We start from the raw sequence: 23,006 nt of genomic DNA, 5'->3' as shown, positions 1-23,006 counted from the left end.
AATCACAGTCCAAACATTAGAATACCAAAATGAATATGTTGGGGAAGAAATTTAAATCAAATAATAATATATAATATTATTAATATATTAATATATAATTAAGAGAAACCATGCACACATAAATGTATATCAGTTATGTTTGTGCATTTTATGGATAAATATTCACAGTATGTAAATATATTATGTAAGACTTTTATTTTGTACACAGTGTTAATCGCTAAACCGCACTTGAGAATTTAGTTTATCACAGCAAAACAAATACTACAGCATGAAAATTTGGTATACTTCTTAAACAATTTGTTGTCACCAAAGCTCCAGTTATTTGATTACAAACACACTGTTATAGTTTCAAATAAATGTTGTTTATTCCTGTGACGTAAAGCTGAATTCTCAGTATCATTACCCCAGTCTTGGAAACGTTTTGCAAACCAGTTTTTCAGGATTGGTTGATGAATAGAAAGTTCCAAAGAACATTTAGAATTGAAAATGTCGTAACCTTATAACTGTCTGTACTGATCAATTTAATTAATCCTAATTATACACTCAACGGCCACTTTATTAGGTACACCTGTCCATCTGCTTATTAACGCAAATTTCTAATTAGCCAATCACACGGCAGCAACTCACTGCGTTTAAGCATGTAGACATGGTCAAGACGATCTGCTGCAGTTTAAACCGAGCATCAGAATGAGGAAGAAAGGGGACTTAAGTGACTTTAAACGTGGCATGGTTGTTGGTGCCAGATGGGCTGGTCTGAGTATTTCAGAAACTGCTGATCTACTGGGATTTTCACGCACAACCATCTCTACGGTTTACAGAGAATGGTCTGAAAAAGTGGAAATATCCAGTGAGCGGCAGTTCTGTGGGCGCAAATGCCTTGTTGATGCCAGAGGTCAGAGGAGAATGGCCTGACTGGTTCCAGCTGATAGAAAGGCAACAGAAACACAAGAAGAGGATCTCTGAACACACAACATGTCACACAACCTTGAGGCAGATGGGCTACAGCAGCAGAAGACCACAACGGGTGTCACTCCTGTCAGCTAAAAACAGGAAACTGAGGCTAAAATTCACACAGGCTCACCAAAACTGGACAATATGAGATTGGAGAAACGTTGCCTGGTCTGAGTCTCCATTTCTGTTGCCATATTCGGATGGTCGGGTCAGAATTTGGCATCAACAGCATGAAAGCATGGATCCATCTTGCCTTGTATCAATGGTTCAGGCTGCTGGTGGTGGTGTAATGGTGTGGCGGATATTTTCTTGGCACACTTTGGACCAATTAGTACCAATTGAGCATCGTTTCAACACCACAGCCTACCTGAGTATTGTTGCTGACCACGTCCATCCCTTTATGACCACAGTGTACCATTCTGATAACTACTTCCAGCAGAATAACGCGCCATGTCATAAAGCGTGAATCATTTCAGACTGCTTTCTAGAACATGACAATGAGTTCACTGTACTTAAATGGCCTCTACAGTCACCAGATCTCAATCCATGTGAAGCCGACCAAAATCTGCAGCAACTGCATGATGCTATCATGCCAATATGGAGCAAAATCTCTGAGGAATATTTCCAGTACCTTGTTGAATCTATGCCACTAAGAATTAAGGCAGTTCTGAAGGCAAAATGAGGTCCAAACTTGTACTAGTAAGGTGTACCTAATAAAGTGGCCGGTGAGTGTAAGTGTATATATTATGCATGTGAATGGCAAGATGACAGTAATAAATTCTTTCCGTATACTGACAATGCAATTGATGTTTATTGTAAAAATCTTCTCTTTGTTATTTCACTTACCGCTGCCATTGTAGAGATGAAGAAAAGGTTTCAGTCTGGAGATAAAGAGATGAAAACACTAAAGGTAAAGAATTAAAAACAATAGATTAAACGTATATTATTTGGTCATACGTATTATTAAGCATGGGCGTTGCTAGACCTATTTTAGGGGAGCGGTAGCCCTCCTATATTTCTACTCAGCCCCCCGAAAACTTTTGCAATTAGCTTAAAAACTGTACACTAAATTATTGCCTCAGTCCCCTAAATTTGATATGAAAACGGCGGCAGAATTCGGCTCGTCCCCGTCTTTTGTTGTTCATTTGATAAGCAAACCAAAGCCGTGGGCAGAGAGAGAAGGAAGTGTGTGTTATTTTATAATATCTGTAAATTATTATTATTATTATTATTATTGTTGTTATAATATCTGCCTATTTGCAGTTCTTTGATATAGATAACTTGTATCACCTGTATCCCAAAGTCATGGAGGAGCCCCGCTAAAATAAAAATCCTAAAATCGCCCCTGTTAGTCATATACCCCCCCCCCCACAATCCAAACACATGCACTACAGGTTAATTGAATAAACTAAATTGCCTGTAGTATGTGTGTGAATGAGTGTGTATGGGTGTTTTCCAGTGATGGGTTGCAGCTGGAAGGGCATCAGCTGTGTAAAACATATGCTGGATAAGTTGGCGGTTCATTCCGCTGTGGCGACCGCATATTAATAAAGGGACTAATCCAAAAAGAAAATGAATGGATGAACAGGGCAGAATTATTCCTATCAAGTATCGTAATAATCTTTGATCAGTTTTTTTTGGTTGAATGCCTTCTACAATCTCCTTCAACATGCATTGCCTTTGGGAAACGCGTCCCTGTTTGTTTGGGGTTTTTAGTCAAGTGAAATTTAATAAGCAAGACTGATCTCCTAATAACAGGGTTAATGACACTGTTAAATAAATAACGCCTTTGGATGCCACTAGCAAAACGCTCTCCACTTTAGCATTCAGCTCATTAAGCAGAAGAGCTGGAGCGGTAATTAACAAGCCTCCGCTCAGGATCAGTTTCCCCGCTTTGAACGAATCCCCCTACAGCCGTTTCAGACCCAAACACCTGACAGTCTCTCAGTTTTCACTTCATTGTGCTCACACCCTGACCGCGGCCACATGACTATACAATACCTCATTTAAATATGGTTAATAATTGATTGTTTGCATACAACAGCCTCTACATGCAAACAGCCTGCTGCTAGAAATATTAGATATTAGTAACAACATGCTAATCCATGCTAGAAACATACTAACAACAGCCAACTACCCAAAGCACCTATATCAAAGTCCCTTTAAGGCAGGGGTGTCCACAATCGGTCCTGGAGAGTTTAGCTCCAACCCTAATCATACACACCTGAACAAGCTAATCAAGCTCTTACTAGGTATAGTAGAAACTACAAGGCAGGTGTGTCAAAGCAAGTTGGAGCTAAAGTCAGCAGGACATCGGCCCTCCAGGACCGACTTTGGACACCCCTGCTTTAAGTTTAATGGAGAGACTGACTAACGTTGTATTGTTTTAAAATAACATATAACTTCTTTAAGAAAATATAACCGTTTTTATTCTTGATGTTAATGTATTAATTTATATTTATTAACTGCAAGAATAAATTTACTGTTAAAAGATGCGAGTAAATCCGGCACTTGGAACAGTTTAGAGGACTTTTTAAAATTATGCACACACAGTTGCAGTCAGAATTATTAGCCCCCTTGTTTATTTTTCTCCCCAATTTCTGTTTTAACAGAAAGCAGATATTTTTCAACACATTTCTAAACATAATAGTTTTAATAACTGATTTTTTTTATCTTTGCCATGATGATGACAGTAAATAATATTTGACTACATATTTTTCAAGACACTTCTATACAGCTTAAAGTGACATTTAAAGGCTTAACTAGGTTAACCACTTGAGGTTTGGTAAAAAGTATGTAAATGTACATTGTTTGGTGAACTATCCCTTTAACAATTACCTCTCTTTATGTAACCCCCATAAAATAATGAATGGGTGTAGATAAGACAGATAAAAAGATAAGATGAATAAAATTAGATAAAACAGATAAAATAATAATCCAAGGTCGCTCTGGCCGCCCTGGCGACAACGCTCTCTGCCTTCAGCTCCTGCGGCGAGAGCGTCAAAACTCGCTACATTGATCTCATATTTAAAGGAGCCGTTGCAGCATATCAGTTACATTCCTGCATAAAACATGTTTCTAGTGTGAAAATGTTGCGCACTTCTTATCAAATTCATACAACAATGGAAGATCAAGCTGCGTGTGGTGTGGCTTTGCTCTATTTATCCAATATGTGTCCATATGTCTGAAATATCCTGAAGCAGCAGTACTGTTTTGTACTGTCACATCGCGTGAGATTCCCACTTTTTTAAGATAAATATATAACATTAATGAACATCAGTAACTCGCCAGTAACTTATTTAATGCATGTTCCTGTAGGAAAAAATTGTAAATAATTGGAAATACGGAGGCCGCAATAATCAAACCCTTGGGAACAACTGTGGTCGGAACCAAAGTTCACAGGTCTGTGTTCTCTGAACTGCTATCAAGCGATGGACGTCTTCATTCTGATTGCTTGCCGCTGAACCGCGTCATAGCTCATTACCATAAAGTTGACTTCATTTCAACTCTCCTCAACGCTCACGCCGGCGAAGACGCGCCGCGCTTCTCATCGCCGCGTATCGCCGCCGGCTCTCATTGAAAATGAATGACTTCCGGCTACTTTGACGCTCTCGCCGCTTTCGGTGTGAACGTATGGTGACCGTACGTTCACACCGAAAGCGGCGAGAGCGTCCAAGGTCGCTCTGGCCGCCCTGGCGACAACGCTCTCTGCCTTCAGCTCCTGCGGCGAGAGCGTCAAAACTCGCTACATTGATCTCGTATTTAAAGGAGCCGTTGCAGCATATCAGTTACATTCCTGCATAAAACATGTTTCTAGTGTGAAAATGTTGCGCACTTCTTATCAAATTCATACAACAATGGAAGATTAAGTTGCATGTGGTGTGGCTTTGCTCTATTTATCCAATATGTGTCCATATGTCTGAAATATCCTGAAGCAGCAGTACTGTTTTGTACTGTCACATCGCGTGAGATTCCCGCTTTTTTAAGATAAATTTCTATAACATTAATGAACATCAGTAAGTCTCCAGTAACTTATTTAATGTATGTTCCTGTAGGAAAAAAATAGAAATAATTGGAAATGGGGCGACCGCAATAATCAAACCCTTGGGAACAACTGTGGTCGGAACCAAAGTTCACAGGTCTGTGTTCTCTGAACCGCTATCAAGCGATGGACGTCTTCATTCTGATTGCTTGCCGCTGAACCGCGTCATAGCTCATTACCATAAAGTTGACTTCATTTCAACTCTTCTCGACGCTCACGCCGGCGAAGACGCGCCGCGCTGCTCCTCGCCGCTTATCGCCGCCTATCGCCGCCGGCTCTCATTGAAAATGAATGACTTCCGGCTGCTTTGACGCTGTCGCCGCTTTCGGTGTGAACGTACGGTTAGTCAGCAAATGAGAGCGCTGGATGCTCATCTCTGCCCCTGTAGTTTCCCCCTTGTGGTTGCGGATATTTTTGAAACCTCGGAAGAGAAGCACAGCGTGACAGAAAGGAAAATTTTAACTGATCTATTTTCTCTATGTACTTTATAATCACTCGATTTTCCTTTCTGTCACGCTGTGTGTCTCTTCCGATGTTTCAATAATATCCGCAACCACAAGGGGGCGGAGATGAGCATCCAGCGCTCTCATTTGCTGACTTAAACTGCTGACAACCAATCAGAGAATTATAACTCACATATACATGTTTTAACATTTTTCATACATTTTTTTAATACTTATTTTAGCATCAACTCTTTAACACTTTGATAATAATGATGAGGTGTATATTTATTTATTATTTTATGTAATTTTATTCATCTTATCTTTTTTATCTGTCTTATCTACACCCATACATTATTTTATGGGGGTTACATTTAGGTTTGGCTAATCTGAGCGCATTTTAAACTAATATTAAAGCAAGCCCGTAGCCAGCCTAATAAATGGGGTGGTTCTTTTTGTGGACCTAAAGTGGACTTCAGTTATTCGTCTAATTTTCTATTTAATTAGGAGGTTTAAATACTGCCTACTGCACTTTCTTTTTGCTAGATTAGTTTGGCAGATGGTCACACTTTTTTTGATGTGCGAAAAACATAAGTTAGAATAAAGAAATATGAAAAATAGGCTGCTTATATTTAAAGTACAAACTCATTACATCTGCCAATGCATTGATGAAATGAACAGTTAGATGTGCCAAAACTTTCATTCATTCATTTTCTTTTCAGCTTAGTCCCTGTTTTAATCTGGGGTCACCACTGCCAGTGCCAAAACTTTCTTCAGGTAAACAAAGAGAAAACTGAAGTCATTACATTTGGGAACAGGGATGAGGTTCCCAAGGTGAATGTGTACATTGGCACTCAGGGTCAAACAACAAAAAATAAGGTCAAGAATCTTGGTGTGAATCTGGAGATCTGAGTTTCAATAGTCATGTCAAAGCAGTTAGTAAATTAGCAAATATCATCTTAAAAAAACATTGCAAGAATCAGATGCTTTGTTTCCTGTGAAGACTTAGAGAAACTTGTTCATGCTTTTATCAGCAGCAGGGTGGATTACTGTAACGGCCTCCTCACTGGTCTTCTCAAAAAGACAGTCAGACAGTTGCAGCTCATCCAGAACGCTGCAGCCAGGATTCTGACCAGAACTAGGAAATCAGAGCACATCACACCTGTCCTCAGGTCTCTACACTGGCTCCCAGTAACATTCAGAATAGATTTAAAAGTATTATTACTGGTCTATAAATGTCTAAATGGCCTAGGACCTCAAGACATTACAGATATGCTGACTAAATACAAACCTAACAGATCACTCAGATCATTAGGATCATATAAACTAGAAACTTCAAGAGTTCAGTCAGAGCAGCGTGAATCGGCCTTCAGCTACTAACAGCACCCACCTAACCACCCAACAACAGATCGAACTATTATGTTTTTCTCTTCTTTTGCATTCTTTTATAACCTGTTTAACACATTTTAATGTGTTTTTTTTTAATATTTTTTATTATTTGTCTTTATTTTTCTTACACTTGTCTCTTTTATTCTTGTTTATGTAAAGCACTTTGAATTGCCACTGTGTATGAAATGTGCTATATAAATAAACTCACCTTGCCTTGTCTAACATAATATATCACTAAGGAGGGAAATAGGAATTTGTTAATGTTTTAAATTAAAAACTGTGGCCTTTTGTCATTTATTAGGCAAATAACAAACTGGCCAAAAAAACTTTCACCAGTAAGAATTTGGGCATTTGAATAAAAAAATAAATAAATAAATAAATAAATAAATAAATAAATAAATAAATAAATAAAAAAAAAAAATATATATATATATATATATATATATATATATATATATATATATATATATATATATATATATATATATATATATATATATATATATATATATATATATAATGATAATAAGGTAGAGCTTCATGATTTTTCTATCCTCTCTTGTAAAAAGTACATTTGATAATTCATGGATAACAACAATAGCCTAATATGGATTATAAGTAACTTAATATGGGCTGCCTTTGGTGCTTTACCATTTTTTCTTTCAATAATAAGGTGCAAGATTTGGAATAAAAGTTATTTCTAAAATGTTTTCTCTATTTAACAATAATACAGAGAAAGTTGACTTTACTTGCAGGTCTTAAAACCTTTTTTGATGGGTTATTTTGATAATTTATGTTGCATAACAGTCAAAATAGGACAAATGAGCTAATTTATGGGACAAATACTGGACCACCTGAACCCCCCTGAATATAATAACATATGATTATATGTTATACATATTAAATATGTTGAATTTGAGCTACAATATCGGAGATGAATTCAACACTGACAATGTATTTTATTGTTTAATATTAAACATTACATTTAAAACATGCCAATATATTAAATAAATGACACACAAAATGACGCACACTGCTTAATCCACAACTCAGCTTCAACTTATGATTTATCTATTTATTGATTGATTGATTTATTGATTGATAATCGAGATTCCTCTGAAGACAAATTTTCGCATACAGTATAAGGGAATAAATAGTATAGCTCACCCAAACATTTTAATTCAGTCATCATTTACTCACCCTTCACTTGTTACAAACCAGTTTGAGTTTTTTCCTTCTGTTGAACACAAAAGAGGATATTTTGAAGAATGCTGGAAACCTGTAAGCATTGACTTCCATAGTAATTGTTTTTCCTATAGAAGTCAATGGTTACAGGTTTTTAACTTTCTCCTAAATATCTTATTTCGTGTTCAACACAACAAATAAAACAGGTAAAGATTTATTATAACCACTTGAGGTTGAGTAATTAGTATGTAACTTATAATTTTTGTGTGAACTATCCCTTTTTACAATAACTTATATTTAGGTCTGGCTAATCTGAGCGCATTTTAAACTTATATTAAAGACAGTATTATAAGGTATATATGTTATACATGTTAAATATTATACATATCAAATATGTTGATTTTTGAGCTACAATATTGGAGATGAATTCAACACTGACCATGATTTTTTTTATTGTTTAATATTAAATATTACATTTGTAACATCTCAGATTATGAAATTGCACACAAAGGGAACACACACTGCTCAAACCACAGTTCAGCTTTAAGTTATGGTTTATTTATTTACAGAATTTAATCCAGATTCCACTGAGGACAAGCTCTGGCGGTATACATACGTGTATGTTTTTAATTTTGTCATTTTCTCACCCTTCACTTGTTCCAAACCAGTTTGAGTTTCTTTCCTCTGTTTAAAACAAAAGAAGATATTTTGCAGAATGTTGAAAACATCTAACCATTGACTTCCATGGTATTTATTTTTCCCATGGAATTCAATGGTTACAGGTTTCCAGCTTTCTTCTAAATATCTTCTTTTGTGTTTAACAGAAGAAAGAAACTCATAACGCTTTACAACCACTTTTACAACCCGGTTGGGTAAATAATAGTATGTGCATTTTGCCAAACTATCCCTGTAACAATTACATCTCTTTAGGTTTGGCTAATCTGAGCGCATTTTAAACTTATTTTAAAGACATTAGTATTAACATTTGTCTTCTTTCATGTAGGTAAAGGAAATAAAAAATAATTCAAAGATGATTAATTGATGTTTATTTAAAGTAAGTAGTTGCAAACAATTTATTTGGGCTGAATTTAAGCATACAAATTAAGTTGAACGTTCCTATGTGTTTGTTAAAATGCAGCCCATTTTTACAGAAATGATTTTGTTTCAGTGTACCCTCGCGGACTCTACCACATCTAGGTCACGGTCATGTATTTGTAAAGCATGTGGTCTGATTCTTTTGGCATGCAAAGCAAAATGACTCATTGTATTTTTAATGAAAGCCACATATCAGAGGATCATGTTGAGCTGCAAGGTCACGTGAGGGAATGTGGGTGTTCAGAACAGAGGTGTCGCAAAACATTTAGGAAAAATAATAATTTTATAAACAACGACGAGCTTCAGTCGGTTATTACGTTACATTAGCGTAAAGTGATTCTCAGCTTGTTAATTGAGTGAGTACGTGTCTATAAACTGATATGAAAGTTCGCGGATAACGTAAAAAGCGACGAAAGTTTTGTAGTGTTTACCTTACCTGCTGAAAAGCCGGACTGACAGAGAAGAGACACCCGTTAGTCTGAATGGAAGAAGATTTTCAAGGGATGTCCTCAGTTTTGTTGGCAACTTTAATGGGTGTTGGCTTTTTATGTTGGCAGAATCGTGTTACAGTTCCTCATTTGCGGCCCCTCCTCTTTTATATTGTGTTGACTCTCATTCTTACGGATTTTCATCCTCATATGAATCATTTCGAGAAGCTATAAAGCCAGCCATAAAGCTTTTAACTCTTTTATTTTTTTCTTTTGCTATGCATGTTGCAGTTTTAAGTAAGTGAAATACATCGCATTGAATTAGATGTAAATTATGTCTTGAAACATGAGTAGAAAGCTGGAGGCTATGAGGATACATTAAAGGGACTTTAGTTATGTTGCAAAAAGAAAGAAGCAAGTTTTTCGTACAGAAATGCTTACAAGTGTTAACGCCAACTCAGTTACCACCACGGAAATAATAAATATACAAATAAAATATTAAAATAATGCATGTTGATAAGCAATTGGCATGCGTGAATTTAAGTTTATACTCTCTCACGGTTCTCCAGCAAAGCAGTACTGTGAAATACTTTACTCATGCCTTCCACAGTCTCCTCCAGCTGCTGCATGGAGCCAGATCAGTCTCAAAAATATTACATTTACAAAATAAAATTCATACATCCACAACACAATTCACGTTTATTAAATCCAAGCTCAAAACATGATTCATAAATACACAAATTCAATTCGTAAAATAAAAAAAATATTCAAAATACGCAATTCCAATTCATAAATTCAGAACATGATTAAAAAATACACAATTTAATTCGTAAAGTCAAAACACAATTTACAAATACGCAAACCCAATTCGTGAATTAAAAAAGCGATTTATTAATGCAAATCCAATTTGTAAAATCAAAATACGATTCATAAATGCGCAAATACAATTCGTAAATTTAAAAAACGATTCATAAATATGTAAATCCAATTGGTAAATAAAAAATGCGATTCATGAATGCACAAATCCAATTTGTACAATCAAAACACGATTCATAAATGCACAAATCCAATTTGAAAATAAAAAAACGATTAAAAAGTACAATTCAAAAATAATTCAAAACACAATTCAAAAATACGCAAATCAAGTTTGTAAATTAAAAAAAATTATTCACAAACACGCAAATCCAATTCGTAAAATCAAAACACAATTCATAAATGCGTAAATCCAGTTCGTAAGTTCAAAACACGATTTCTAAATGCCCAAATCCAATTCGTAAATTTAAAAAACGATTTATAAATATGTAAATCCAATTCATAAATTAAAAATGCGATTCATAAATGCACAAATCCAATTTGTAAAATCAAAAACTATTTATATATATGCAAATCCAATTCGGAAATTTAAAAAAATAATTCATAAATATGTAAATCCAACTCGTAAATTAAAAATGCGATTCAAAAATGCACAAATCCAATTCGTAAGTTCAAAACACGATTCATAAATGCGCAAATCCAATTTGTAATTTAAAAATGTGATTCATATATACGCAAATCCAGTTTGTAAATTAAAAAAAATATTCATAAATACGCAAATCCAATTTGTAAAATCAAAACACGATTCATAAATGCGCAAATCCAATTCGTAAGTTTAAAACGCGATTCATAAATGCGCAAATCCTATTTGTAAATTCAAAAAACTAATAAAAAATACACAGCTTCAATTTGTAAAAGCAAAACATGATTAAAAAATACACAAATCCAATTCATAAATTAAAAACGTGATTCATAAATGCGCAAATCCAATTCGTAAACTAAAAACATTATTCATAAATGTGCAAATCCAATTCGTAAATTAAAAACATGATTCAAAAATATGCAAATCCAATTCGTAAATTAAAAACATGATTCAAAAATATGCAAATCCAATTCATAAATTAAAAACATTATTAAAAAAATATGCAAATCCAATTTGCAAATATAAAATGCAATTCATAAACACATAACTTTTTTTTTTAAATGTATTATTTTTGAGACTGATCTGGCTCCATACATTTTACAATAAAAAAATACATGCCAGGGGGTGAATATAAACAAAATACAAGCATACACAATATACATTTGTAATAATTAAAAAGGCCTACAATTTTTTTTTACGTGTGTAGGGCTTTTTTTGTTTAAAGAGTCTCCGGTAATATACAAGCATATTTCAGTCACCGCAATGTCCTAAAATTAAGTTTCTTATTGATAAATTTACATTTATGAATGTAAAATTTAAAGGTCAACATTTTAATGTCTCCTTTAATGATGAATCCGCTAAACGTCAATGATTATTAAGAGTTTTGGACTTTTATTATAGATTTTGAAGCGCTGGCTTCACGCGTCCGGCGTAGTTTCCGGTTAGCTGGCGCATCTGCAGCATCCAAAGCCGCAGACGAGAATCGCCATGAACAACACGGTCATTTCAGTCTGATTTTGATTCTGTCCGATTAAAATCAAACCGCATCCGTTTACCGTTTGCCGGCAGGACACCGACGGCAGCGCGCAGATGAGAGCTGTCACGCGTCCGGGCGGGTTTTGCAGGAATGCTAGCGTTAGCGCCTAGCCCACTGTGTTTGCAATCAAAATAGCTGTTTGTTCATCAGATAAGAGACTAATTAACACGCGTTTGGGCGTCTAATTAGCCAAATTATCCGTTATTCTGATTAACATCCGCATGTCATCTGTGTTTTCTGTGAAAAGTGGCTGGTTTTCTTGAGCTGCACAGCTGGCTGATGATGGAGAGTTTGACTTTCATCCATCAAAACAATGATTTCTGTGCACTTCTCGTTTGAAGGTCCGTTTTTCAACCAATGTTGAATGTTTACATCGATTTCAGCTGGATTCAAGTATTTATATCGCCATATAGACACCAAACACATCAATCATATCAGGCCATCTCTGATAGAGGCTGTATATTTGGATATAGTCGACTGTGATGCTTTAATTTTGCACATATACTACTTGTTTTCGTTTACCTGTACGGTCCATTTAAGCAGTGATCAGCTCTAGAACTGGGCCTAGAGTCCATGTTTGCCAGTCATAGCTGATATAGACCTCCTGCACCAGAACTACCAGCCTGCTTCAGTTTCTTATAGACTCTCATTTAGCAGCTTTGGGATCTTGTAGACATCATGAAGAAGTTCTTTGACTCCCGGAGAGAGCTGGTGGGCTCCGGGCCCGGTTCTGGAGGGGGAGCCGGAGGTTCTGGGTCTGGCAGTGGTGCTGGTGGGAATTTCATCGGAAGGAATTTTACTGTAGGAAGACACCAGGTCACTGTGGAGGAAACTCTGGCTGAAGGTATGTGTGTGTATATTTACCTTGTTTAATGTTTACCTTGCAAGGCTTGAACCTACAACCTTTCAGTTAATAATATCTAGAGCTTTTTCAGTGATATGTCCCTTATAGACCGGACGAATATCATTTTATTTGATGCAAAGCAATGGAAGTTGACTATGAATGTGACAAAATACAAATCAGCATGGCCAGGCAGAATTATTTTATTTTTTGTGTGTGTGTGTGTGTGTGTGTGTGTGTGTGTGTGTGTGTGTGTGTGTGTGTGTGTGTGTGTGTGTGTGTGTGTGTGTGTGTTTGGCTCTTTCGGTGCAGATTCATTATCATTTATGCTGAATGTTTATGAGACTATTGGAACTGAAAACTTAACACATGAAATACAAAAAATAGCTTTTTAATTTATAAGGTTTACAATACAAATCTAATTAGATATGTTTGGTAAACAAAGCTACAGGATATGTCATATAAAATACAGTTGAAGTCAGAATTATTAGCCTCCTTTGAATTATTATAATATTTTTATTATAATATTTTTCCAAATGATGTTTAACAGAGCAAGGACATTTTCACAGTATGTCTGGTAATATTTTCTTCTAGGAAAAGTGTTATTTGTTTTATTTTGGCTAAAATAAAAGCAGTTTTAAATTATTTGAACATCATTTTAAGGTCAAAATTATTAGCCCCTTTAAGCTTTATATTTGTTTTCGATAGTCTACATAACAAACCATCATTATACAATAACTTGCCTACTAACCCTAACCTGCCTAGTTAACCTAATTAACCTAGTTAAGCATTTAAATGTCACTTTAAGCTGTATAGAAGTGTCTTGAAAAATATCTAGTCAATTATTATTTACTGTTATCATGGCAAAGATAAAATAAAATAGTTATTATTGATGAGTTATTAAAACTATTATGATTAGAAATGTTAAAATTGGTAAACTTTGACAATGAGGGAATAATACCCTCATTTTATAACTAATAACTAATTAGGGGTAATAACTCTGACTGTATACAGTGCTCAGCATAATTGAGTACACCCCATTTTGAAAATGAATGTTTTTATCTATTTCTCAGTGAATATGGGTAATATATGACTGGTGCATTTGAACAAAACCGATTTATTAAACAGATATATTTATTAAAATAATATTTTTTAGTCAAAAATCATCTTTAGAAATGGAAGGACAATACATTTAAATTCACGCAAAATATTGCAAAAAAAAAAAAATACAACCAAAAAAATTTCAACAAAATTGTATATATTTATTGTTTCTCTAAATTTTTTAGAAAATTGTGTTTAATATTTTTCCTTAACAAATTTGTGTGTTCAAATTTTTGAACCATTGTTGTAAGTTATTTTGTTTGATTAGCTCCAGATTTGGCTTCAGTAATGGCTAAACTAATGTATATGTACAAATGTAAATTTGTAAAGCATCCTATGGAAAATATTTATTTAATAATTAATTTAAATGAGCGATTTGTGGGGGGTGTACTCATATATGCTGAGCACTGTGTGTGTGTGTGTGTGTGTGTGTGTGTGTGTGTGTGTATATATTAATTACAAAACAGAAACATCTAAAATATTACTTTAGAAACTATATTGTACATAAATCATCTAAACCAGTCATTCTCAAACTGTGGTAAGTGTACCACTAGTGGTACGCAGGCTTCCTTCTAGTGGTACGCGGAGGAATCACTAAATAATTAAAGAAAAAACACAATTTTAATCCTTTAATGTGTACGGTAACACCGGTGTAATCAGTAAATTGATTTTAGTAAGCTAAACCTTTTATTTTGTTTTCAATTTTCTAAAGTTTGTTTTGTATTCTATCATTTGAAGCTAATTTCCTCCCCGTATTTGTAATGGTGGTTGGGGACGTATCCCGTATTTATATATCCCAAGGTAGACGGGTGTAGTTTAATCGCTTGCTTTTCTGACACACAAAGCTCACTCTAACCCGCAGTAAGCAGATCTAATTTCTGATAAAAAATGTTTAAAATCCACTGTAATGTTTAGATTTTAAAGATATGCAAGTAAGTCTTATGTACACGCAACTTAGATTTCAAAATCGATCAAAATGAGTTAATTAATATGATGACATAGAGTCTATATTTATGAGGTCCAAGCAACATTTCAAGGTTTTGATGAATTGGATACTTTATGATAATACTTTACATTTAAGTACAGCGGTTTTCTTTTTACTTTTTAAGAACAGTGACAATGGTTAAAGTGGCTGACAGTAATAAGCATTTATAATAATAGTAATTAATGTGCCTTGTTTTTGAACTGTGCAGAGCTTTAGCTGCTTAATTAGGTCAACTACGCTACTGTATTTTAATACCGGTCATTATGTTGGTACGTTTAGAGACAATTTTTTTCTGAGGTGGTACTTGGTGAAAAAAGTTTGAGAAACACTGATCTAAACATTTCTATGTTATTCAATAAGATTTTATATTTATAATATATACTGAAATGAACATAAGAAGTGAATAAATGCATATGTTTCGTTTACACACATTTACAGAAGCGAGGCAAAAAACAGACTGAGTGATGGGTTAAAAATTTGCAAAATTTTAAGAAGTAAGATTTCCGCGTGCCTAGTTTCCATATAAATGAGAGTAATTGTCTTTAGCAATTTTCACACCTTTAATGGTAACACTTTACAATAAGATTCATTAGTTAATGCAGGGGTTCCCAAACATTTTAGCCCGCGACCCCCAAAATAACAATGCCTGTGACTCGCGACCCCCAATATCCTCTGAGGTGGTTATAAATACAGAAACCTTGCATGCAATGACGCAGACACACCAATTAAATTTGTGTCAGTGCTTTAAATGTGCCAGAAAGTATAACCTGATGTTATAAAATCAAAATGTATCTGATGCTATTGCTGCCTTTAATATAATGTAATTACCCCAGGGGTCGCAATCCAATAGAACTAGTAACTATATAGTATATAGTAACTATAAACGACTATTTTTACTTTCAGTATAGTTATGAATGAAATATGTTAATTCTTATGGTTTAATAAAAATAAATAGATTTTTGAAAATCACCAGGCGACCCCCCTTCATTGCCCCGCGACCCCTCGGGGGGTCCCGACCCCCACTTTGAGAACCACTGAGTTAATGCATTTGCTAACATGAACTAATCATGAACAACACATGTACAACATTTAATAATCATAACTGAACATTTACTAATGCATTATTAACATCCAAACGCTTGTTAACATTAGTTAATGCACCATGAGTTAACATGACCTAACAATGAACTACTGTATTTTCATTAACTAACGTTAACTAGCATGAACAAATACAGTAGTAAATGTATTGTTCATTGTTTGTTCATGTTAGTAAATGCATTAATTACCATTAACTAATGAACTATATTGTAAAGTGTGACCCATTTGAAATATAATAGCGCTTTTTTTTCTTTTTCTTTTTCTTTATGGTCAGCTTTACAGTGTTCCCATTACTTGACCTCAATTTGGCATTTTGACACTGTCTGCCACAATCTGTTACTTTCCTACTTTTCATTGGTATTTAAAGGACTGGATTAAATTTATATCTCAATCATAACACAGTTCTGTATCTGAATGCACACCCGCTTATCTTCCACTGAGTTCCCCAAGATTTTGTCTTGGGCTGTTATTATTTTGTATTTACATTACGCCAAATTCTAAAATGTCTTGGTTTTCATTATCACAGTTATGAAGATCATATTCAGATTATTTTTACTCACCATGTACTCTGTCACTTGTTCCAAACCTGCATTTTTTATTTAGTTTGAATGCAAAATAAGGTATTTTGAAGAATATTAGAAACCACTAGCCATTGACCTCCATGGAAAAAAAAAGACTTTGCTGTTTCCTGTTAATCTTTCCTGTTACTGTTTTCTGTTTCTGTTTACTGTTTTCAGCATTATTCAGTATATCTTCTTTTGTGTTTAACTGAAGAAAGAAAGGTATGAAACAAGTGGAGGGTGAGTAAATGGTGACAGAATTCATTTTTGGGTGAACTATTCCTTTAAATACAGGTCCCCCAACTTCAATAATAAATTAAAAGCAATCATAACTTTTATTTAAATGCTGCATCGTTATTATCCTGTTTGCTACGATTTAAATTTAGTTGTCATTATTGAAGCTAATAATTAAAAACATCTTGTTGACTGAAGTGTTTAGAGGCTAAATATGAAGAATAAAAAATGGCATAAATTAGTATTTTGCACTTCAATGTCATCAAGTCTTTTAGTGCAGGCCCCTAGCCAGGGGGGTTTGGGTGGTTCGAAAGAAATACCCCTCCACTGACAAAGGTCCAGAATTTGCTATTGGTCCCAAATTTTTGCCACTATATTCTCATTTAACCTATATATCACCATAAATTGTGGAAATAACCCATCAAAGGTTTTGAGAAAACGCAAAATATGACATAAGTGGTCAACTTTCACTATTGACCGACTTGTTAAAAGAAAAAAAAAACATTTTACAAGTAGCCTAACTTTTATTTTAAATCTTGAACCTTATTCTTGAGAGAAAAAAAAATGAACAATGAAAAGGTCTAAAGCACCAAAAGCAGCTTTTTGTAGTTAATTTTAATACTAATCAGGCTGTGTATAAAAATCCAAAATCAAACAAAAAGTTTTTAGGGGTAGCTTAAATAATGTGTCGGTGCTCTTTGTGTTTGGGATTCATCAGAATAAACATCAAAATCAATCCCAGTCACTCAAAAAATGAGGAAAAAGTAATAACAAGCCTCTATTGGCTGTTCCTTAAACCTGCAACTACATCAGGTTACCCTGATAAGTCAAGTGTTATCAAAACGTGTAGGCGCAGTTTTAATAAATAGCCATGTCAGTAAAGGCTTTTTAATATTTTTCCCACATTTTTTGAGTGCCTTTGGGTGCTTTCACACCTGTGAATCGATTTAGTTGTTCCAAAACAGAGATTACAACTGTTACATAGTTGCTCTTTGCCCTTGGCGCGGTTCGCTTTCACATTGCAAAGTTTCTAATCGGACCAAAAGAGCTAAAACAAGTCACGTGTAAGTAAACTCTCCTCACATTGGTGAGTGTCAGGGTTTATTTTGCAGCATCCCGCTAAGCTGTCAAGAGAGGTGTTGGTTTGTTGGTGATTGACAGGTTGCGCGCGCGCGACGTGTCTGAGGAGAGACGCGGTGGGTAGGGGTGAGAAGGGTGCGCGACGATGCCTATTTGAGGACCGAGAGGGAGACGCAGACTCCGGAGAGTCCGGAGACTCTCGAAACTTCCTGCCCTACTCATAATTCTCTCTTCATATCGCCGTATGCCTATTACATATGCATAAAACACTGTGATATAACCGCGCTCGGATCGGATGGCTTTCTCACTGCAATCGAACCGCTCCAGGGTTCATTTCAATCGAGCCGAGACCACCTCATTCAAGCGATCTCAGAGCGATTACTTTGACGGGGAACAGAGCACGATTACCCTGTTCACATATGCCAAACGAACCGCGCTAACTGGGCAAACGAGACACGTTCCGAAACAAAAGTGTAGGTGTGAAAGCATCCTTTTTCATCTTTTGCTGTTTATACTAATTAGCCTGTTGTTTGATAATTTTTCAAGAGAGGCTAGAAGAAAATCAGCTTTTTTTTTTATATTTGTTTATTATAAATCTTTAGGAAATATTTTTAGTACATCAAAAATGGAAGATACAAGAAACTAATCCTGCTAAAAATAGTGCTTAAAATGCCACTTATTGGAGTATTTCAACATCAAAATTAAATAGAAAATGAGGTGAATAACTGCAAAAAAGTCCACATTTTGAGAAAAAAAGAACCACTCCTTTCACCAGGCTGGCTACGGGCCTGTAGTGTGTTGTGGAATGTTTCTCTTTTTGAATGTGCTTGACAAGATTTGTTCTGATAGAAAAACTATCGTTACACACTTCCATTTTGAAGGGCATCTTCTGATAATTATTGTTATAATGTATGATCAGCAGTATTTTTGATGAAATATACAATTAAATGACAAAAATTAATTGTAAAAATGAATACAGTTTGATACATTTTAATGACATTTTATGCTAAATGTTCGGAGTGTGTCTCAGACAAGTGATGTTTGACTGGTCTGCCACTACTAAATGTTTTCTTTTGAGCCTTACGGATGCTCAGGGTTGCAGTTATAGATAATGTAATCCAGCAAACGTGTATCATGGCCTGATGGTGAACTGTACTCAGCTCTCGGTGTTCTCCTCGGCCCTCTGGCAGCTTTATTTAGTGTCCTAAATCCTCTGTCTGGACATTCCTGCTTCTCTGAGGTGTTGACATATACTGTGGTGTGACAGGTTTTACCCCATCTAAAACAATTTTGTGCTGCATTTCATAGATTTTTTTTTTTTAAGATGTATTATTGTGTTTGAAGTTTATCTATTAACTGAGAGACAGTACTATTATTAATTATGTTCACTATTAACACGGTACATTATGTTAATTGACTAAATATACTAGATTGTACTAAATAATAATTAATAATTTATTTATTGAGCAAGGATGCATTAAAGGGATAGTTCACCCAAAAAGGAAACTCCGCTTCAGTTGTTTCAAACCTTTATTAAGTTCTTCTGCTGCTTCTGATTTTTCTGTTGAACATAAAAGAAGATATTTTGAGGAAAACTGTAAAAAATGCTGGGTTACACACAAGTCCTTCATGTTGTCCATACACAAATCGATTAAGTAGATTTTTTTTTTTTCCAAAATTAAGTTTATTGAATGTAAAGCAATGAAGTCCTCCCAAAAATGTGAGGATTGTTTTGTTTTAACTTAAATTAAATAAGTAGTTTGAACAACCAGCTAGCATAATTTTTGAGTGAACGCTGGAAATCTGTAACCGTTGACTTCATGGAACTTGTTTTCCCTATAGAAGGCAATAACAGCGTTTCCACTATCGTGCCAAAAGCGAGCAAGCCATGGCCACTTGCGTTTCCACTGTCACTTTCAGGGCCTGATCAGGCCAAAGCAGGGCTTCCTCAGGGCCAGCGGCCTGCCTTTTTCTGCCTGCCGAGTACCTTGGGCCAAAGAGGGTCAGCTGGGGCTTCAGGGTAGAGTGAAAGCTGGGGCGGAGATTGCCAGAGTTTGGTAAAGATGGCATGTCGCCATTACACTAGTTTTCCGATAGCACTGGAGTACATGCGCCAAACAAATAAGTAAATAAGGGAAAGAAAAACATAGCTGATCAGTTTAAGGCTATTCCATAAAACACCTTATAGGCTAGGGGTCTTTTTGCTTATGATCGCCCTTATGTTTCCCTTTTAACTGTATGGGTGTTGCGTATAATAATAATAAAGTTTTAATTTATAAGTGACATTTATTTGCTGCGTCCTCTGTGTTTCAATAAAGCATAATAATCTTTACACCACATTAAATACACAGTAGCTAGTAATATTTAGTTGTCGAGAGGTTTTGTCAAGTTTAAATAGTGTGTTTGTGCATTGTGCATGCTCGTTTAGATGCGTGTGTGTGTGTCTTGACAGCACTGTTGATGCTGCGAGAGGCTGGGTTTCTTTCTTTTTTTTAATTTTGGAGATAATACAAAAGAATACAACAAAAAGACATAAAAACTTTTACAAATTGCATAACCACTTTTGTAGGGTCATAGCAATAGTGTCATATCTAGATAAAATAGCCTAAGCTATAGATCGTTTTCGTGGCTGCTGCATGGAGGCCGCCATAGTGACCAGCGTCTTCCGGTAGAATGTTTAGGACTTTCGTTTACAGCATGGTATTTATAACTGTATATTTATAACATGGTATTATAACTGGTATTTTGTGCTCCAAAAATGAGTTTCAATAGCGTTTTGAGTGGATTACGGAGTGTTTTTTGACACACAACTTTGAAAGGTGTGTGTTAAAGCCGTTATAATCTGTCAGATGTGCTTCAAGCGCGATAGAAAAAAGCGTTCTCCTAGACTGAAAAAAATTATTTAAAGACGAAACCTTGGATTTACTCTATTCTTTTAAGTTAAGAGGGCTGAATTTAAACAAATTTATTTGGGCTGAATTTAAACAAATTAAGTTGAACATCACTAAATTCAATTTGTTTGTTTAAATTCAATACGTATAAATTGTTTGCAACAATTTTGCAGACATAGTTTTTTCAGTTTGTGTGCGTGCGTGCGTGCGTGCGTGCGTGCGTTCGTTCGTTCGTTCGTTCGGTTGTTCCTGACATGTTAGCTCAGCGGCTCTCTTCAATGTGCGCACACGCATGCACGCACTATGCATCACTAAATTCAATTTGTTTGTTTAAATTGTTTGCAACAATTTTGCAGACATCATTTTTTCAGTGTAGCTCCCGTGTGTGTGTGTGTGTGTGTGTGTGTGTGCGTGCGTGCGTGCGTGTTTTCGTTCCAGACCTGTTAGCTTAGCAGCTCTCTTTAATGTGCGCACACACACGCATGCACGCACACACTCAATTCTTTACTGCATTTTAGAACAAACCAGATTACTGGCATAAAGCTTAACAGGTTTTCAAGTCATGCAATTTACAGAAAATGACCAATAAAAGTTTGTTACTGATACTCTGCTGGCTGATTTGCATGTTGATTCTAATCGAGAGCTGTTTATGTTTCACTTAGTTAGTTTGTATTGTGTAGTATTTACCAGGGTTTGTGTTTTTCTGTTATTTTAAAATGTCACTTTATTTTTACTTTGACACTTATTCAATCAGTGGGACAGTACAGTTGGCTGTGTGTGTCTAACATTTTGGTTAATTACAATTAGTTTGTATTGGTTATATATTTGAAAGTTAGAGGAAACTGTTCACTTTAGCAATGTCTCCGTTTAAACGTCAGATGCCGTCTGACAATGAGGGCAAAATGCCTCACAGCAGTTGTTTTTAATTCTATTAGATCGCATTTTTTTCAACGATCAGTCCAGGAGACTGCGCTGATTGACAACTGTATTGGCTCATTGGCATTAGAAACGAATAAAATAGATTAAAACAATCGTTTCAAAGCTGTCCAAATGTGACCATTTATACTCTTCAGCTGCTGACCGTGTGCTGTTTAATCAGACTTAATACATTTGACTCATTCTATTATGAAGGTGTATTACAATAAAACACAACATATTGAAGCGGCTTTGCTGTTTTCCATATTTTCTATGAAACCAAACTGAAAATTAAGGGTGTGTGATGACATTAGCATGGACACACAGCACACGCTCCATCTCACTAGTTATTCATTCATTCATTTTCTTGTCGGCTTAGTTCCTTTATTAATCCAGGGTCGCCACAGCTGAGTGAACCACCAACTTATCCAGCTAGTTTTTACGCAGCGGATGCCCTTCCAGCCGCAACCCATCTCTGGGAAACATCCACACACACACACTCATACACTATGGACTATTTAGCCTACCCAATTCACCTGTACCGCATGTCTTTGGACTGTGGGGGAAACCGGAGTACCCGGAGGAAAACCTACGTGAACGCAGGGAGAACATGCAAACTCCACACAGAAACGCCAACTGAGCCGAGGCTCGAACCAACGACCCAGCGACCCTCTTGCTGTGAGGCGATAGCACTACCTACTGCGCCTCTGCCTCGCCCCTCACTAGTTATTTTTGATGATTTTTTGGGATTTAAACATTCTTTGTAACATTTGGCATCATGTAAGTACAGAAGTCAGCAAAATATAACACGATTCTAGAGATTTCTGGATATTTTAATTCATTTTTATTTTTATTTTTTTAAATATTATGCCTCAAGCCTGATTTCTCTACATCCACATTTATTTGGCATGAAATTAATGCTTGTATAGCATACTGTGAAAGGTAATGCTGTCTATTGAGAGACCTCTGTTATGTACAAATGAAGTCTAATATTACATTGAGATGACACGAGTGTGATTATTACATCATAATGATTTGCATTTCGTACTGCAAGCAAAGCTAATAGTCTTTCAGCCAACACCTCTCAGCATCTTTTCTCAGCTCTGCAATACACAACAAATAACATGTGCTTTGCAAAGTGAAAATCTTGCTGATTGTTTGACCGTAGAGATCTTTAATGAAATGTCTGTTTTCCCTGAGCGGCTTCCCCTGTGTCTGCTTTGAGGAATAATACCCTGCTCAGCTCCACATTATGCCAACACAGCAGAACTGAGCGCAA

At 35.5% G+C, this 23,006-nt stretch overlaps 2 protein-coding genes and 1 long non-coding RNA gene across 29 annotated transcripts in view; 2 read left to right on the top strand and 1 right to left on the bottom strand.

Moving 5' to 3' along the window:
- Positions 1 to 9,637, bottom strand: part of anxa4 (annexin A4) — a 30,695-nt gene extending 21,058 nt beyond the window's left edge. The window contains exons 1-2 of one of the 3 annotated variants that reach the window (XR_015500265.1): positions 9,539 to 9,622; positions 1,798 to 1,855 (exon numbers count right to left, since the gene is read on the bottom strand). Coding sequence is in view for 2 of the 3 variants with exons in the window: in NM_181764.3 (NP_861429.1) it covers positions 1,798 to 1,806 (9 nt within the window). In the remaining variant the exon portion in view is untranslated. 3 annotated transcript variants of the gene reach the window in all.
- A 2,279-nt stretch (positions 9,638 to 11,916) lies between these two features.
- aak1b (AP2 associated kinase 1b) overlaps positions 11,917 to 23,006 on the top strand; it is a 96,060-nt gene continuing 84,970 nt past the window's right edge. For all 25 annotated transcript variants that reach the window (XR_015501490.1, XR_015501489.1, XM_087271275.1 and 22 more), the window contains exon 1: positions 11,917 to 12,866. Coding sequence is in view for 17 of the 25 variants with exons in the window: in XM_087271267.1 (XP_087127393.1) it covers positions 12,701 to 12,866 (166 nt within the window). In the remaining 8 variants the exon portion in view is untranslated. The remainder of the gene's footprint in view (positions 12,867 to 23,006) is intronic.
- Positions 13,679 to 17,397, top strand: LOC147842187 (uncharacterized). The gene is made up of 4 exons (XR_015501623.1): positions 13,679 to 13,796; positions 14,251 to 15,265; positions 15,347 to 15,515; positions 16,102 to 17,397. It is a non-coding gene; the product is annotated as an uncharacterized LOC147842187 (long non-coding RNA).

Source organism: Danio rerio, chromosome 10 (assembly GCF_052040795.2).
Source record: "Danio rerio strain M-AB ecotype USA chromosome 10, GRCz13ab, whole genome shotgun sequence".
In the NCBI taxonomy this organism is placed as follows: domain Eukaryota; kingdom Metazoa; phylum Chordata; class Actinopteri; order Cypriniformes; family Danionidae; genus Danio; species Danio rerio.
This window is presented reverse-complemented; position numbering and strand designations above follow the sequence as displayed.